This window comes from Panthera uncia, chromosome F2 (assembly GCF_023721935.1).
Source record: "Panthera uncia isolate 11264 chromosome F2, Puncia_PCG_1.0, whole genome shotgun sequence".
NCBI classification, from domain to species: domain Eukaryota; kingdom Metazoa; phylum Chordata; class Mammalia; order Carnivora; family Felidae; genus Panthera; species Panthera uncia.
In genome coordinates, this window is record NC_064812.1 from 34,509,599 (window position 1) to 34,527,373 (window position 17,775).

Genomic DNA, 17,775 nt, shown 5'->3' on the forward strand with positions numbered 1-17,775 from the left:
ACTCTGCTCACCCACAACACATACACACTTATTTTCATTCTGGGTCCATAGAACATACTGTATGTATGTGTCATAGATTTTTGGTTTAATGTATTGTTACCAAGTAACTTCAAATGCTTTTTGGGAAACTAGCAAAGTATTTTTTTAGTGCTCTAAGGCAGAAATGTAGAACATAAACCTTTTTGAGGTAGTGGGGCTTTAAATATTTTTTTGCTAACATGTTAAGAAAATTAGTCAAAGGCTTCTGGAGGTAGGATTATGAACTACTTTTAGGACTCTTTCAGTGAGAGGGGCATAATTATTAGAGGTAGGAAAGAAGATCAGCCTACCCATAATCCCCTACTTCAGCCTTTTCAGTTGTTGGAAATACTGGGTTTCCAGGTGACATTTCATGTGAACAAAGGGTTTGTCGGCTTAAGATGTGTTAGAAAACCTCTCTCCTGAAGGCCTTTATCTTTTGCAGATTCTATAGCAGAATTAGTTTTTCCTGCATGTTAACTTTTAGCTTTTAACGGTAACTGACATTTGAGCTTTGCATTTACATGTGGGTCACTATTGTATCAAGTTTTGGCCTCCTTTTGAGAAGGTGAAAGATGGACTGGACCATCTTTTTCAACACACTTGGAAGTTGAAGGAGTTCATTGCTGTCACAAGCCAACCCTAAGTTTAAGAACTCCCCATTCTTAAGAGTTGTGAAGTCCTTTGTCCCATCTGTTTGTGAGCACCTATTCTGAGCTAGGAAATAGAGGGGTATCAAAACCTTCAGGGACCATATAAGAAGAGATAGAGCTCACTTATGCTCACTATCTTTTATGTATAGGTTTTATTAGTGTCGGCCTAACAATTTTATTGCAGTGCTCAGTGTAAATAAGGAAATCAAATATTACATGTACTACATCTGTTTTAGTGGTTTAGGTGTGTTAGTCCCTTAATTCTTTCATTAAGTACAGCCAGTATAGCAAATGAATTTTATTTTTCCTTCTGAGTCCTTTTGTGAATCAACTAGGGATTGGTGAATGAACACTAGGGTTACTTTTGAAGTGAGAGTTCGATTTCAATGATAATAATACAGCCATTCCACAAGCATTGTATCCTTTAGAGCAGTCCAGTATTTTGGTTCGTGTTATTCATTACTTGTCAACTGTTTTAGTTTTAAAATTATTTCACTTCTACAAAAGTCTGATCTATAGTGGCAGAAAGAGCTCAATGGTTACCTGAAGCAGATTTGGGGATTTGCCAAGGGACACGAGGGAACTTACCTTTATGGTTAGTGGTTACACAGATAATATATGTTTGTCAAAATGGGTGCACGTCGTTTCATGTAAACTGTTGATATGATGGATAAAAAAGGAAAAATAATTTCAAATTTGGGGTTTGCCTGAGAATTAGACCAAAGATACAGAAGAACAGCAAGGTTAAAATCTAGAGACTAGTCATAGAGGCTAAAAGGCTATGAATAAGCGTAATAGGATGTTTTTATGCTGTATGTAAGTTGGAGTTCCAAAAAAGCAATCCTGTATTTTCTAGGGGTGCTGGAGAGACTTTTTTCCTTTTAAACATAATTTGATTGTCAGCATCTCTGGAGCTAATTGTTTTGTGCCTCAGTGTCTTAACCTCTAAAATGTGGGCAGTACCATTATTACGTTTTTTTTTTTTTAAGGGTTAAAGATCTAATTATATAGATAAAGTACTTACAACAGTGCTTGGCACACTGCCATAACATCTTTGCTGTTAAGAATGTAGGCATTCAGCAGGTAAGATGGATGTTTTTGTAAGTACTGAGGATCCTACTACTAGAGGAAAATCACCCTTTCTGTAAGGACTGCAGCTATAGGAAATTGAGGTACATATCATTGTGACTGTAAACGACTTTTGCATGTGGCAGCAGTTGCCTGTAGAGGTCCATAATTCCTAACTTAAAGTTCCCAGGTGAATAGTACATACAGACTTAGGAGTTTCATGAACTGAAAAATTAGACTGAAGATCTTTTTTTCATTATTAATAGAATTAAGTGAAAGCTGTTGGACCAAAAAGATTTTTGATGCTAAACTGAACTGAAGGTTTCTGCTGTACTCTTTCTTATACTTTCCTTTGATCTTTTTTAAAAAGTAGCTTTTATTGTTTCTATTTCCCTTAGTGCATAGATGAATAGCCCCCTAAATTGTTACTGTAACTGGAGTTAGGTTGTTTAAAATAAATATGTATCCTCAGGCCTAAAATGTCTGCTTCCTGGGCACAGGTTTACATCATTGCTGGTATAACAACCTTTAGAGAGTGTCCAGGCTACAATGTGACTTTACTGCATAAGTATTAAGTCTAATGTAGATATGCCTAAGTTAATTACTTCGTTAAAATAAAAATATTCTCAACTTTTCTGTTTCTGTTGTTGCATGAAGGAGATTTGATGAGCTAAACTGAATGTAGTTGACTTCTTGGAGATGAAGATGTTTTAAAAGTTTAAAAAACTTATTTCATGGAATCTAATGTTATGGTCTACTGATGAGTTTGTTCTGGTGCATTCAAAAATGCACTTTGGGAACCATTGAAATGGAGTATACCTTAGGATGAGGGCCATCACAGAAAGTGAACACTGGCACATAGAATAGCATTGGGAGAATCAAGGACATGGGAAAGGCTGTGCAAGTTTTGAAATAGGTTGCCAATAGCTGGTCTGTGCCCGTTACTAATGTAACCAGAAGTCAGTACCAGACAATGAGTAGTATCCTGTCTGGAAGATTTGTTTTGCTAACGGACTTTTTGTTTATGTTAAATGCTTGCCTAAAGTAACCTTTAAGGACCAGTGAATTCAGCAAAGATAAACTTTTATGTCAGTATATGCTGCCCTGAGGAGAATGGGTGATCTGGGGTAGGGAGGGGAAAGATTTCTTTGCTAAGAGAAATGTTGGATTTAGTCAGCCTTTAGAGCTCTTAGTAAATGGTCTAGGATGTACCAGGTGCCTAGCTTGTGCCTAGTTTTAAATTGTGATGGCATTTTTGTGTTACTGGCAATTGGCAACTTAATTTTAGCTCTGTTCTTAACACATTTAAACAAGTGTTTGGGGTTGTTGTTTTTTTTTTTTTTTTGTATTCATATGCTATACTTTTCTTTCTTTTTCTTTTTCTTTTTTTTTTTTTTTACAGCAACCTTTTGAGGAAGTAGTTAAGATAATTAACTGAAGTTCAGAGAAGTTGACCTAGGATCAAATAGCTGTTAAATGACATAGCCACGACCAGATCTTTCTGACTTCTATTTCTCTAAGTCAGCTTAACTCATAAGAGAATTACATTGCTAACCAGATGTAGCCAGTACCATTTGAGCTTGAGTTGAGACCTAGACAGTCTGTATCAAAGCTACAGATTGTCCACTAAAGTGACTCTCTACCACTTCTATCCATTTCTGTTACTTCATTTTTCCCCTCCTGTAGAATTTAGAAGACCTCTATCTACAGTTACCTGCTAACACACTGGGAGGTGATTGGCAGTATATTGAAGCTTAGACTAGTATTTTAATTTCTTGGCTGCAGATAATATTTCTCTAGCTTTCTTTACTCAAAATGAGGATGTGCTTTCACTGAAAATTGTGTTATGGAAGAACGGTAAAACAAATAATATAGGCTGGGTCTGCAACTCCACGGCAATAAGGTGACCATACTGACTGGTAATAAATTGCACGTATATGGATTATCTTAAACTATGTCATACTGAGCTTGGTTTTTAAATGTATAAAATACACATTCACTATAAAATGGGCATTAAAAGATAGTGAATGATCCAGTGTTTCTGCAAGTGTTAAGTGATAGATTCATCACTAATTTAGGCACTTAGCATGCTTTCATTGACATCCCCTTCATTATAAGGTTAATAGTGAAATAATACAGACTTTGAAATAACTTCTATTTTGACAGTTTGTTGCATATTCTAAGGACCCAGACATAAGGCTTGGTGGCCCGTCTCTTGTTTTTCCTGGTTTATGACTTTCGGCTTTGTGGAATACGGCTGAGATGAAAGGATTTATTGATGATGCAAACTACTCCGTTGGCCTGTTGGATGAAGGAACAAACCTTGGGAATGTGATTGATAATTATGTTTATGAGCACACCCTGGTAAGTGTGCCGTTTCACATTTCTCAAATTCAGTGTTTACAGATTTTTGAATTCTAAAACATTGCTCTATTTCTAAGATGTTAATCTGATAAAAGTACTTTTTTCAGATGTTCGCTTTTCCAGGTTGTCTTTGACACTCCCACTTCCCTTGCGTAGTGATGAGGTTTTCTTCGTAGCCCAGATTAAAACAAGTGGCTTTCTGGGGCGCCTGAGTGGCTTAGTTGGTTAAGCGTCCGACTTCCGCTCAGGTCATGATCTCACAGTTCATGAGTTTGAGCCCGGCGTCGGGCTCTGGGCTGATAGCTCAGATCCTGGAGCCCGCTTCAGATTCTGTGCCTCCCTCTGTCTGCCCCTCCGCTGCTTGCACTCTGTCTCTCACATTGTCTCAAAAAATAAATGAAACATTAAAAAAAGTTTTTTTAAACAGGTGCCTTTCTAATTTAATTGTTCTTTCTCTGCTGTGCCCAGCTCTTGTATGGTCTATTTTCTTGATTATGTTCCTCCTAATCACTACGGCTTTTTTACTCCGTTTTTCTCAACTATATGCTTGAGTAGATTTTAATTTATATTTAATATAATTTTGGTCGTGTATGTTGGCTAAGAATTTGGTAACTTACACTGAAATGTTTCTGGCGCCAGATGTCAGCTTCTATTGACTCATATTCATTGCTACTTAAGATTATTTTTGTTTTATACTTACTAATAGAACTATCTTTGTTTATTACCTTGCTAATAAAATTTATTTGTTGGAGCTAATTTCCCATTTCCCCAAATTTACTGAAAGATTTTCACGTTATTGGTGTTCAGTAATAGGATACCAAAGTACTTTTGTTGACCTTTACAGGTGTGCTCCAGTCTCCCCACACCTCAGCAAATCTCTTTCCCCTGGCATCAAAATTTTGGGGAAAAAAGTGACACTTGTCATACTGTTCAGTCAATTGTATAGCCATACCATTCTGCAGTTCCTTCTCTTAGGTCACTAGGAACCTCCTCGTGGAAGTATGCTGACCTTTCTCTTAGTCCTCTAACTTTTGCAACATTCTTTGTGGGTCAGATAATGATCTTCGAAATACTCCTTTCATTCATTCTTGTCCCACAATGTTGAATTATCCCACGTTTAGTGAGGGTTAGTCTACAGCCCTATTCTTTCCTAGCAGTGTCATCTAATTGTATGGTTCAAGGGCGGTTACAACTGAAAATCTTGTTGTTGTTTTTTAATCCCAGTTTGCTGGTAGCCATAATAATTGCCTTATTTGTTTTTTCCATATTAAAGTAAAAATAAATTTTCTGTCTCTAGAACGTTAGGGATGGTATATCTTGAAAGAATGGAGTAATTTGAGTACAGCTGTCCCATATCTGCTATGCAAAAACCTTAATTTCCAATCATGTCTATATCCTGATCAGTATTTTCCAATAATGTACATTTTCAAATGTGTATTAAGGAATAGAAAACAGTAATATCGTCTTGGCTTTTCAAACAATAGTTGTGTATTCTAAATAAGATTATTTGGTCTGCCATGTAACATTGAATAATTTATGCTCTCTCTGCCTGACATGTTACAGTCATTTCTCTTACCCTAGAGTAGCCATGTTAAAATTATTACAGATTTCTCCAGATCCCTAATTAAAATCTGTTTTCTTAGTTTTGAAGGAAGAATATCCTTATTCCCGTTCAGCTGGTATTTAGTGTACTTCTGTATTTTTTTTTAATATAATTTTGCCATCTCTGTATACAGACTACCAGCTTTGTCACCTTAAAGATCGGTTCCTAGTGTCCTTGCTTTCTTGTTTTACCATCCTGTCTTTACGTGCAATTTATAATGGAGATACATAGCTTATTTTGGTTAGCATTCCTGATTCTACTCACCGTATTAGGAAATCAGGTCCTGAACTACCAGAGTAGTTTTAAACAGTGTAGGAAAAAAGCATGGAAGGAAACAGGTGGTTTTCTTCTCCTTTACTCCCCCAAACTGAGGCAGTTGTAAAGTAGAAAGTCACTACAATTGATACAGTTTTTTAGAAAAAGCAAAGAAGAGAATATGTTATATGGCAGCATAGCACAGCAAAAAGTCAAGTTTTAAAAAGAAAAGGTATTTGGATTCTCCTGTATTTGCTCTATTTAGCTTTAATTACTCTTAAGCCTTAAATATAGTAGTGTGTGTAAATGTGTATTTTCGCTCCTTTATGGAGGAAAAGGGAGTTCTTTACTACTTTTGGTACTCTGTTTTCAATGGTTCCTTTATTATTTCTCTTTTTTGTGTGTGATCATAATAGACAGGGAAAAATGCATTTTTTGTGGGAGATCTTGGAAAGATTGTGAAGAAACACAGTCAGTGGCAGAATGTAGTGGCTCAGATAAAGCCATTCTACACAGTAAAGTGCAACTCCACTCCAGCTGTACTTGAGATTTTGGCAGCTCTTGGAACTGGATTTGCTTGTTCCAGTAAAGTGAGTATTTTTCATTATTTTGTCACTGAACTGCAACATTTTAGAACTCACTTTAACTTTTGGTTACAGCAGTTAGAAAACTTGCAAGGAAGTTTCTCTTTTGGATGTTTTTAAACTCTTGTGTAAATTCGCAGCCTGATGGAAATTTACAAACTTTTCAAGTGTACCAATGAAAGGAAAGTTTCAGTGAGATGAGATTTTGAAAAGCTTTATCTTTTGTCAACAACTTTTTATTTGTTCTTCATTCTTAGGCTAGAGCTAGACCATTACTTCTGATGACAGCAAAATAATTCTAAACCAGGAGATTTCTCTGGTGGTAATTATAGCTTTTAAAAGGATTTTAACACAGAGTAGTGTTACCAGAATAAGAACTGTGACTTTATGCAGTCCCAATTTAACTTAATACGATTTAAATTTAGCCAAAAAATAAAAGTTATAAAGTGGTAATTGAATGAAAAGGGGTAATAGAAATTTTGCTTTTTAGATGACACTATTTAAAATATATTTTTATAGACTGAAATGGCTTTAGTGCAAGAATTGGGTGTATCTCCAGAAAACATCATTTACATAAGTCCTTGCAAACAAGTGTCTCAAATAAAGTATGCAGCAAAAATTGGAGTGAACATCATGACATGTGACAATGAAGTTGAATTGAAGAAAATTGCACGTAATCACCCAAATGCCAAGTAAGTGTAAAACTAAGTACATGGGAATATTTATCTTACTCTTTAGGGTTTGGGTTTGTCTTTGGCCTGGGAAAAGGCAATGCTTAGTAGAGTAGTGATTTGTATTATAATTATTTTTTTTTAACTTATTTAATAAGTTCCTATATCAAAAATGCTGATAGCATCTATTGGCTACCTATTTCTGATCTTTCTTGTAGAGTTGGGAGGAGATAAGGGCAGTTTGGAATATGAATTTATAATCTTGAACTCGAGGAAGAAAATGGGGTTCTTGGGATAATAAAATCAGGGCCACAGCCTCTTTTCATAATCATATCAGCCCTACTAGTTGTCATGCTGGGAACAGGATATGTGTTGGTCAGCTTTTTTTCCTGGTTAGCTGAGGGTTTAATCTGCCTTTAGCTGTAGTTCTTAAATGGTTGTCCTTAGTGACAGTGTCTTAGGAGCCTACTCTGTAGGTTCAAGGGGTTTCTTTTCTAAGGCCCACTCTTCTCTTTGCATAGGAAGTTTACTTTTTTTTTTTTTTTTTGTACTTGTTCCTGCATGCATCTCAAGATTTTTTAAATTAAAATGTGTACTTTTTAAAAGCAAAAAGCAGATTTAATCTTGTCATGAACTGGTACGTCAAGAAGACCTTAGGATATACTAAAAGTATAGTGTATTAATACAAAATTACTTGTTTTTAATGCATTGTGTTCCTGAAAATGTGTATCATATCCATATTTTCGTTGTATATTTATAATTTTCTTACTGACTTTAATGGTACTCTTAGGTGTCCTGACAGGATTGATTACTCTAAAAAACTTTGAATAAAGGCCTTTTGGGGAAAATTCTAGTGAACCACTTGTCTCTCTCAAAAAATCTTTCTGTTCTGTGATCTTTTAAAGACAGCAGTGATTAGGGATGTTTACCTTGTTAATTGTAAAGTGGATGTTATATTCTTGATAGAGCTGATTATACCTATAGGAAGAATAATTTTGCTTTTATCAGACTTGGCCCCTCTGATCATCAGTCACTCATCAGGACTTCTTTGGGAAAACAGTTTTACAAACAGCATTTGTATATTTTGGGTTTTAGTAGTTTGTAATTACTGTGTGTCTCCTGAGACAGTCTTGATCATTTTGTCTTGGTTGTCATGATTTGGAAGGAAATACCAAATGGAGTTGAATCAGTATTTAAAAGGCTACTGTTTTAGATGCTTAAATAACTTCCAAGTTCGCCAATTTTTTGGTAAGATGTATGAGATTAATAGGAGTTCTCAGAATAAGTGGTGGAAATTTAGGTAGCTAGAACAATTTAGGAAATTTGAAACATTTAAAGCCCTGATATTTTCATCCGAAAGACAATGATGGCATTGCTGTTCAATTTAGTCTTTCTAGGTGGTTTTATGGACTGATGGACTTCATTTGAAAGTAATGTCGTCTTTCATTACAGAGCCCAACTGACTCTTGCTGCTACAACAGAGTCTTAACTTCCTGCATTTTCCAAATTCCCGTCCTTGTGAGCTTCATGCTTTAGGCCCTAATGGCTAGTTTTTTCTCTGTACAGGATTGTTTTTCATTAGGTTCACTGATTCAACCGTCGCTGGATTTGGGAGCACTGGCAACATAATCAACATACTTCTACAATCTTCAGGCTTCACATGTGCTGATGATGATGTAAACCAACTCTGCCCCAATCATCTTCCCCTTCTCTTAGGGTCTTACTACATATTGCAACAGAAGATAATATTGGAGGCGAAGAGGGTAACATGAAGTTTGGCACTACCCTGAAGAACTGTAGGCATCTCTTGGAATGTGCTAAGGAACTTGATGTCCAAATTATTGGGGTTAAGTGAGTATTTGTTTTAAATTTCATTTTATGGTGATAAATCTTTGTCTTTCTGATTTATTTTAAGACTTTTTGCACGAACTCTAATAGATTCAACTTTCAGTTTAATGTATTTTTTTTCCCTTAGTCTAGGAAAAACAACTAAATATGCTTTATCCTTCATGTAATTTTGTGCCTATACCTTCCCCTTCCCTAAGAGATAAAATAGTAAATAAAAATTCAGTTAGTAATTTAAAACCCCCCCTTTTTTAAATTGAAGGGAGAGGATGTACTAGAATTCTAATGAATACCAAGATGGCATTCATTTGAGTTGTGTGCTTTTATTTTTTTCCCATCTTTAAATTTTTTTCCTTTTCATCTTAATCTCTTGGCCACTCCAATAAATCAGACATTGTTCCACTTTTCTTGATTTTTATGTGTGTAAAAACTGAGGCCCAAAGAGATTTCATGATTTGATCGTAATGTCAGAACTATGGTCTGGGTCAAATTTGGAGCACAGAGCTCCACATTTTTTGAGTTGCCAGTCCATTGCTAGTCTCACTCCAATGCAAAGTCTTGCTTTTTAAGTTCATAAAGATGGATAAAAAGTCACCACTGTTAAGTTTAATTCTGCCTTAGGTAACAATATTGACCGATTTGAGGGTTTTCGTATTTCTGTTTTTTAAGGTAACATTCAGTAAAATTGACTTTTTGGATTTGACTTTTTATGAATTCTAACAGATTTGTGTAACCACTGCCATAGTCTTAAGTATTCTGTTAACGAGTCTCTAAGTTTCTCTTAATAAGTAACATTAATAAGTGTTAGTACTACTCAGCTGAATTAATGTACATTTGTATTTAATTTTTTTTTAATGTTTATTTCTGAGACAGAGACAGAGCATGAGTGGGGGAGGGGCAGAAAGAGAGAAGGAGACACAGAATCCGAAGCAGGCTCCAGGCTTGGCTCTGAGCTGTCAGCACAGAGCCCGACGCGGGGCTCAAACCCGCAAACCGCAAGATCGTGACCTGAAGTCGGTCGCTCAACCGACTGAGCCACCCAATACCTTTGTATTTTACAATAGACACGTTTTTATATTTTGTCAGATAAAATTGTACATTCAAATTAATTTGTGACCCAGTTTTATTGGTGGTGCTTGATGCTTCATATACATAAAAGCCTGTCCCTTTCTGATAGTTATGAAGCCTGAGAGCTCATTGTTAAATTCTTTGTAAAATTACAGTGTTACCCATACATTGCCTTTTCTTAGAAAACAAACAAAAAAAATCAACCAAACAAAAAAACACTGCTATTATAACTTGGATAATTAGAGGCGTGTGCTTCCAGTTCTTTAAATATTTGGTAATGTTACGTCTGGTAAATGAGAACTGAAAAAGAATTACAGGAAGGACCTCTAAGATGTGCTGTTGCTTTAAATTTACTACTCTCTTTCTTCCAGATTTCATGTTTCAAGTACTTGCAAAGAATCTCAAGTATATGTACATGCTCTGTCTGATGCTCGATGTGTGTTTGACATGGCTGTAAGTTGTTTCCTTACGTTATTTCGATGTTTTAAGCCAGGGTGTTAATATCCAGTGTTTTTACTACCTCTGAAGTACCCTCATATACTTAAAACATTTGCATTATTTTTTATAATCAGTTCCATACAGTCACATTTTTTAACTAGGTAAAGGGATGAAATAGTAATTTATTTGCATATGACTACAAGCCAGGACAGACCTCAGGAAGACTGTACTGTATACATATACCATTGAGTATAAACCTTCTTCGGTTAATAGAGACCAAAGCCCTTTCTATACTAAAGATTATAACAGATCTTATTTACCTCCTTGGGAAGGGGTGTTTGCAATGTCCTTGTAGCCATAACCATTTGGATAAGCATTTGAAGTATTTTTTCCTATCTCTAGGGAGAATTTGGCTTCACAATGAACATGTTAGACATTGGTGGAGGCTTCACAGGATCTGAATTTCAGTTGGAAGAGGTAAACTTTGTTCAGTGGATGGACGTGCTGGAATAATCTCATTCTTTACTAAAATGGTAGATTAGTCAGACTAGAGTTTAACAATGGCAGGAAATAAACCCTGTACTATCTGTTTAAAATTGATTCTGGAGTACCTGGCTGGCTCAGTTGGTTAAGCATCCGACTTTGGCTCAGGTCATGATCTCATGGTCTGTGAGTTGGAGCCCCATGTCAGTTTCAGAGCCTAGAGCTGCTTCGGATTCTGGGTCTCCCTCTCTCTGCCCCTCCCCTGCTCTCGCTCGCATGCTCTAACAAATATTTTTAAAAAATTTTTAATTTGATTCTAAGATAAAGAGACAATGAGAAGACCTAGCTAACTTTGAAAAGCTTAAGCTTAATAAAATTCTGTGAACTCTAACATAACTTCTTATTTACAAAAAATTTGTATACAGTTGCGTTTCTGCCCTTAGGGGTACTTGATGGCACAAATGAATTTATCATTTGGATAGTTTAAGCTGTTTTATCTAGATGTACGTTACTATTCACCTTCTTGCTCTCCCCTCCATCCCTCATTCTATAATATTTAGAAACTGATTTGCTAGGGTTAGATTATAGAACATGACTGTGTGATGAATTATCTAATTCAATATTGAAATCATAATGTGGGGTTTAAAATTTATAGGTTAATCATGTTATCAGCCCTTTGTTGGATGTCTACTTTCCTGAAGGATCTGGCATTAAGATAATTTCAGAACCCGGAAGCTACTATGTGTCTTCTGCATTTACACTTGCAGTTAATATCATTGCAAAGAAAGTTGTTGAAAATGATAAATTTTCCTCTGGAGGTAAGTTTTTTTTTTTTCCCCTCCCCATTTTTGAGAGAGAGTGAGCAGGGGAGGGGCGGAGGTGGGGGTCAGAAGATCCAAAGCGGGTTCTATGTTGACAGAGGGCTGGATGCAGGGCTCGAAATCACGAACAGTGAGATCATGACCTGAGCCCAAGTTGGACGTTTAACCAACTGAGCCACCCAGGTGCCCCCTTATAGTTTGGTTTCTGTTAGATCAGTTCATCTACAAATGAATTGAAATGATCAGATACTTGTCAAGTGTAAAATACTGTAGGACATGGACGTTTATATGTTGTGAAGGACCTCCTGAATCTAACTCTTGGTTCTGGTGTTTTGATAAGCATATTTTAGGTAAGCTTCCCCAGCTGATTGATTCTCCTATCTTGTTAAGAACCGGTGTTTTATTGTAATGTCTCTTGTCATGGAACTTTTACTCATGGGGGACAATGTACTTTATGCTTTCTTTCATAACAAGGGCCAACAGTCTTCATCTCTCTTGTCAAACCAACAAAAAGGCACTAGTCAGTCTGTCTTCCTGACAAATACTACTTTAAAAAATGTAGAAAGTACTGTTCAACATTAAGAAGACTTATTCCTATAGTTTTTTTCCTTAAGTTAACAGGAATAAGTTTTTTTTCTATAAACAGTCTTTTAAAAATGTCAAACTTGAAGAGCTGCAAGGATACAAGGAACTTTACATTTTGATCACTTGGTTAAGATGGTATCACGTGAGTTTTCTTCATAATGAATTGGAAAGATCATTGTAAATAACCTTTTTCTCTTCATATTTTTACTTCATTATTCAGTTTAAGAATAGCTTTCTCTTTCTACCTTCCTATTTATATTAGTTTAGACTCCTAGGTACTTATTCAATAGGTTATGTAATCTACTACTTTTCATTATTTACTGCCCAAAATTTGGCTCCTTTTGACATGCCCCCATCATTTCCTGAGTGCTTCTTTACTTTCTGGTAAATCAAGATGTTCCAAGCTCTTCTTACCCTGCCTCAGACCTGGAGTTGGCCATTTCTCCAAAGAGCTCCAATTCATTTTAATGGAGAGTGGTATTTTAAAAACCAAGAAGAGTATTGATTGTGTTCATTACTTCTGACGTGTCCTTTTTATTCAGTGAGTACAGTCTTAAATACACGATCTGACAAATAATGAAGGCATATATTGACATCCCTATAAAAACATAAATTTCATATCGTAGAATTTCCCTCCAGTTTTGTTCCTTTGCCAGATAGCCACCATTCTGATGGTTTTTCCACCATATATTAGTTTGGGCTATCCTCAGACTTCATATAAATGGAATCCTCTAGCATATATTTTAGGACAGCTCAGTATAGCGTCTGAACAATTTTTTTTCACGTTCAGTCCTAATATTCCACTGTGAATATGCAATTTATTCATTCTCCTTGGCAGTGAATAACAATGAATAACAACTGGTTGTTTCCAGTTGTGGGCTATTATGAGTAAAACTTAACAATCTTGTGTAAGTCTTATGGACATTTTTCATTTCACTGGGGGAAATGACTAAGAATAGAATTGCCAGGTCACAGAGTAGATGTTTCCGAAGATTTCAGTGGTATTTTATCCTCCTGGTGGTATATATGTGCAAGTTCTGATTGTTTCCCCGCTTTCATGGATGTTTTCAGTATTGTCACTTTTTAATTTTCTCCATTCAATAGGTATGTGGTGGTGATGGCTCATTGTAGTTTTAATTTGCATTTACCTGGTAACTTCTGTAGGGAACTTTTTTCATGTCTATTGGTTATCTTCCTGTATGAAATGTCTTTTCAGTTTTTTAGGCTAACAGTTTTAAAGTATGTCAGTATATTTTTTTAAATTAAATATTTGGGAAATGTGAAAGCTGTAAGTCTGCTCTATAAATATTCAGTCTGTTTGCTATGCCTTGCATAGTAACTCTATTAGAAATTTCAATATAAATTCATCTTTGTTTTTTCTGCTTTATTTCAGTAGAAAAAACCGGAAGTGATGAACCAGCCTTCATGTATTATATGAATGATGGTGTTTATGGTTCTTTTGCAAGTAAACTGTCTGAGGACTTAAATACCATTCCAGAGGTTCACAAGGCAAGTTTTATTACAAATACCAGAGCTGCTTATTTGGCAGTTTATAAACTGAGCCTTTGTTTTTTTGTTTTTTTTTTTTTAAAGATGCATCCCAAGTTTTGGAGATACACTTTAGGATGGGAAATGTTGCCCTTTTTTGAGGAGTTGCCCTCCTTAGGTGGAGTTAAGAAGGAGCACCAGTGCCCCTGGCTCCAGGCCTGCCTTTCATAGGTGCATTGGGTCTGACTCAGTGAAAAATGCTCTCATCTTCCCTCGGATTCATTACCTGCATGAACACGAGTAAAAATTAATGAAGAAATAAAACCTTTTCCTACAGAAATACAAGGAAGATGAGCCTCTGTTTACAAGCAGCCTTTGGGGTCCATCCTGTGATGAGCTTGATCAAATTGTGGAAAACTGTCTTCTTCCTGAGCTGAATGTGGGAGATTGGCTTATCTTTGATAACATGGGAGCAGATTCTCTCCATGAACCATCTGCTTTTAATGATTTTCAGAGGCCAGCGATTTACTACATGATGTCATTCAATGATTGGTAAGGTATTGTTTTCATTTTAAAGCTGATTGGATATTTGAGATGACATAAGATGTTTGCTAATAATTTTAATTCTGTAACAAATGCCTAACAAGCAGTAAATAGCAAAGTGCCCCTCCCTCTGTTAAGGATTATTGGAAGACTAGTTATTTTTATAGTCTTGTCCATTTGCTTTGTGGTAGTGTGGTCTTTGTGTTTAAATTTAGAATTACACTTTTTTTTTTTTTTTTTTTTTTTAATGTTAGGTATGAGATGCAGGATGCTGGAATTACTTCAGACACAATGATGAAGAACTTCTTCTTTGTGCCTTCTTGCATTCAGCTGAGCCAAGAAGATGGCTTTTCCTCTGAAGCTTAAACAGGCATCAATGCTTCTTTAGATCTGAAGTTGCAGGTTAAGCTTGTCTGGTCTACATTCCAGTGTGAAACAAATTCAAACAATCTTATTCTGTTAATTCTCTTGGAAACAAAATCTATTAGTAATAGCTGTTTGGGACCAGACGAAATCAGCTTTCATCTATAATTCATTGGGGGGTAATTGGGAGATTTAGATAATGTATCCAGATTTAAACTTAACCAGTTTGTCCTACCCCTTAAGCATTTAAAATAAAATATGCAACAAAATGGATGACTTAGTGGAGATGGAAGCCCATTAATTGGGTTCCCCATTAAATCGTTTACATACAAGTACACAGTTTTTATACTAAGGATTCATGTTAAAAAGTCTTGTAAAGTTAATGTCTTTCACCCAGATATATCAAATGTCAGTGGAAGACCAGTGTGACTTCATTAGATACGTTTAGTGTATTTAGAATGTGTAAATTTGTGCTTTGAACTGTAGTTTAATAAATGTAAAATTGCATCATAGTATTTGTTGTATTTGACCTAATGTAACCCTTGTATGATTGCAATAAAATTTTGTGTAGATTTTACTGTTTTTTCAGGCTAAAACTTTGGGAAAGGGGCTAGCTAGCAAAGGTAGTTTTGAAATAGATGTGTATATGGACTGTTATGAAGGTTTTTTTATTTTTTGTTTTTCCTTTATAGCCCATTTAAGTTTAGTTTGGCTCAGTACATTTTTTCAGTTATTTAATTAGTAATTTAAGTAAAATGTTTGGTAAATCATTGTGAAGTTCAGATTCATTATGGAGAGTCAATGTGCAGTAAGCATGATGTTTTAACAATTTTAACACCAAAAATGTTAATTCTGCATAAACCGATTGTAATAATTAATAGGTGTTTCTGTATAGATAGAATGCATAGAATACCTTAGTAAATCTTTGAATTACAAATCTTTCGGCTGAAATGGAAGATTCTATTAAATACTTTGAATAAACTTGGGGGGAGGGAAATAAAATTGCAGAAGAGTCTGCAGCGCACTAAAACTTAAAGAAGGGCTACATCTATATCCAGAAACCTGATGCTCTTTTGCACGGAACATTATTTAAATTCAGAGTTGTAAGGGGGTGGGGTGAAGCACACCTGTTCTCAGTTTCTCAATTGCAATGATTTCAAACTTTAGGAATTTGCTTTGTTTTACTCTCCATTCCTTGTTATTTCCCATTCAGCTTAGTAATTTTAATTCTTTTCATACTAAAATCTTGTGACTGGGGGAAGGGAGTTAGCGTTACTAACCTGACAGTTGTTGCCAGGCGTTTACGTTGTTCACTGCTAGTATATTAGTAATCCTAGATCTCAGAATCACAATAGTAATAAAATATAAACAACAGGGGTCATTTTTTCCTAACTTACTCTATGTTCAGATGTGGAATTTCTGTCTCCCAAGAGGAAATGTGACTTCACTTTGGTGCCAATGGACAGAAAATTCTACCTGTGCTACATAGGAGAAGTTTGGAATGCACTTAATAGCTGGTTTTTACACCTTGATTTCAAGGTGGAAAGAAATTGATCATGAATCTCTAATAAATTTCGATCTAAACCAGTAGGTGCTTAATATTTTTTTGATTTGATTGATGCCCATTTGAATTTCATGGGTTCTATTAATTAAATTTAAGACCCCAGTCCATTGTCATCTAATTACCCTTGGACTTTACCAAGGCATAATATGGGGTTTTATGCAAAGTTCCAAGCTACATGCAACTTATTTTTAACCGTAATAAAGAGGAGGAATTCTTCCCAACCTTCTTTACATGTCGTGCTTTGTGGTCCAGAAATGACAGACCTTTTAGAAGATGGTACAACTTTGAGTTCTTGGCTTGAGTATACAGCTTTGAGTTTTCATGGCTTGTCGACTTTGCCATATTCATAGGAGAGCTGTTCTATGTATACAGCTCAGAGTAGCAAATATCACATGTGAATGAAATGGTAACCTTAAGAAATGTCTGTATTGTATTTGAAGACTGTTTGCCATAAAATCTGAGGTTTGAACCTAATGTATTTCAATTTGGTATGCTAAAAAGTACTGAATTAATGTAACAATCTTTTTTTTTAAACAATATTGTAATCTCAGTTCAGAATTTAACTGAAAATATAAAACCCAAATGATTTCTATATAGTAAATTGAACTGTAAAGGTAATTTGTGTGTGATTCTGAATACACAGATAAAATGTTTTTATTCCTCCTTATGTTTTACTTTGGCTTCTATTGTGAAAGAGTTAATTCTGCATTTCAACTCTGAATATTATGAACTTCCAATTATTCTTTCAGAATCTTAATTATAAAGTAGCAAATCCGATAACATGCTGGGCATTACACATGGAAGATTTTGGGTAAAGTTCAATACATACATGAGCACGAGTATGTTTCCAGGGCCACATTTTCTAGATTGATCCATTAATTCACCAGCCTTTTAATAATTTTAAACTGAAAACTAAATGAAATTGATTTATATGAATTAAAATAGATATTCCAAATAAATGTGGGCACTGATAACATTCACTGAAAATACTGTGTTTAAAAAGCCACTGTTCAATCTTTTTGTCCCTTTTTGGGGACTTTGTGTTTTCTCACTGTTAATATTGGCAACTTGACCAGTTATATAGCAAGAATACTTGCTTAATTGACTAAAACAGTAGAAGAGGAGAAAAATCCGTAGTCTTGCACATTCAAGTTGTGAATAAATCCTACAAATACTTTATAATTCCTGTCTTGTCCATGCTGAAGGCACAATAAAAGAATGGTCTATTTGCAGATTGATGCTTTCATAATGAGAATAAACCTAGCCTAGGAATAAAACAAAAACAAAAAAAACTTGTTCTGGCCTTTTGATAGCAAAAGTACGAATTTCTGAAGCCTTTTTACTCTGCTGGGATTGCGATC

At 35.4% G+C, this 17,775-nt stretch overlaps 1 protein-coding gene across 4 annotated transcripts in view; it reads left to right on the forward strand.

Moving 5' to 3' along the window:
• AZIN1 (antizyme inhibitor 1) overlaps positions 1-17,504 on the forward strand; it is a 31,903-nt gene extending 14,399 nt beyond the window's left edge. For 3 of the 4 annotated variants that reach the window (XM_049633550.1, XM_049633549.1, XM_049633548.1), the window contains 10 exons: positions 3,906-4,103; positions 6,378-6,551; positions 7,065-7,237; positions 8,933-9,067; positions 10,501-10,582; positions 10,970-11,044; positions 11,706-11,868; positions 13,850-13,965; positions 14,282-14,496; positions 14,742-17,504. In XM_049633550.1, coding sequence (XP_049489507.1) covers positions 4,002-4,103; positions 6,378-6,551; positions 7,065-7,237; positions 8,933-9,067; positions 10,501-10,582; positions 10,970-11,044; positions 11,706-11,868; positions 13,850-13,965; positions 14,282-14,496; positions 14,742-14,853 — 1,347 coding nt within the window. In that variant the 5' untranslated portion in view covers positions 3,906-4,001 and the 3' untranslated portion in view covers positions 14,854-17,504. The remainder of the gene's footprint in view (positions 1-3,905; positions 4,104-6,377; positions 6,552-7,064; positions 7,238-8,932; positions 9,068-10,500; positions 10,583-10,969; positions 11,045-11,705; positions 11,869-13,849; positions 13,966-14,281; positions 14,497-14,741) is intronic. The other variant, XM_049633551.1, reaches the window with a different exon arrangement.
• Positions 17,505-17,775: the final 271 nt, after the last annotated feature.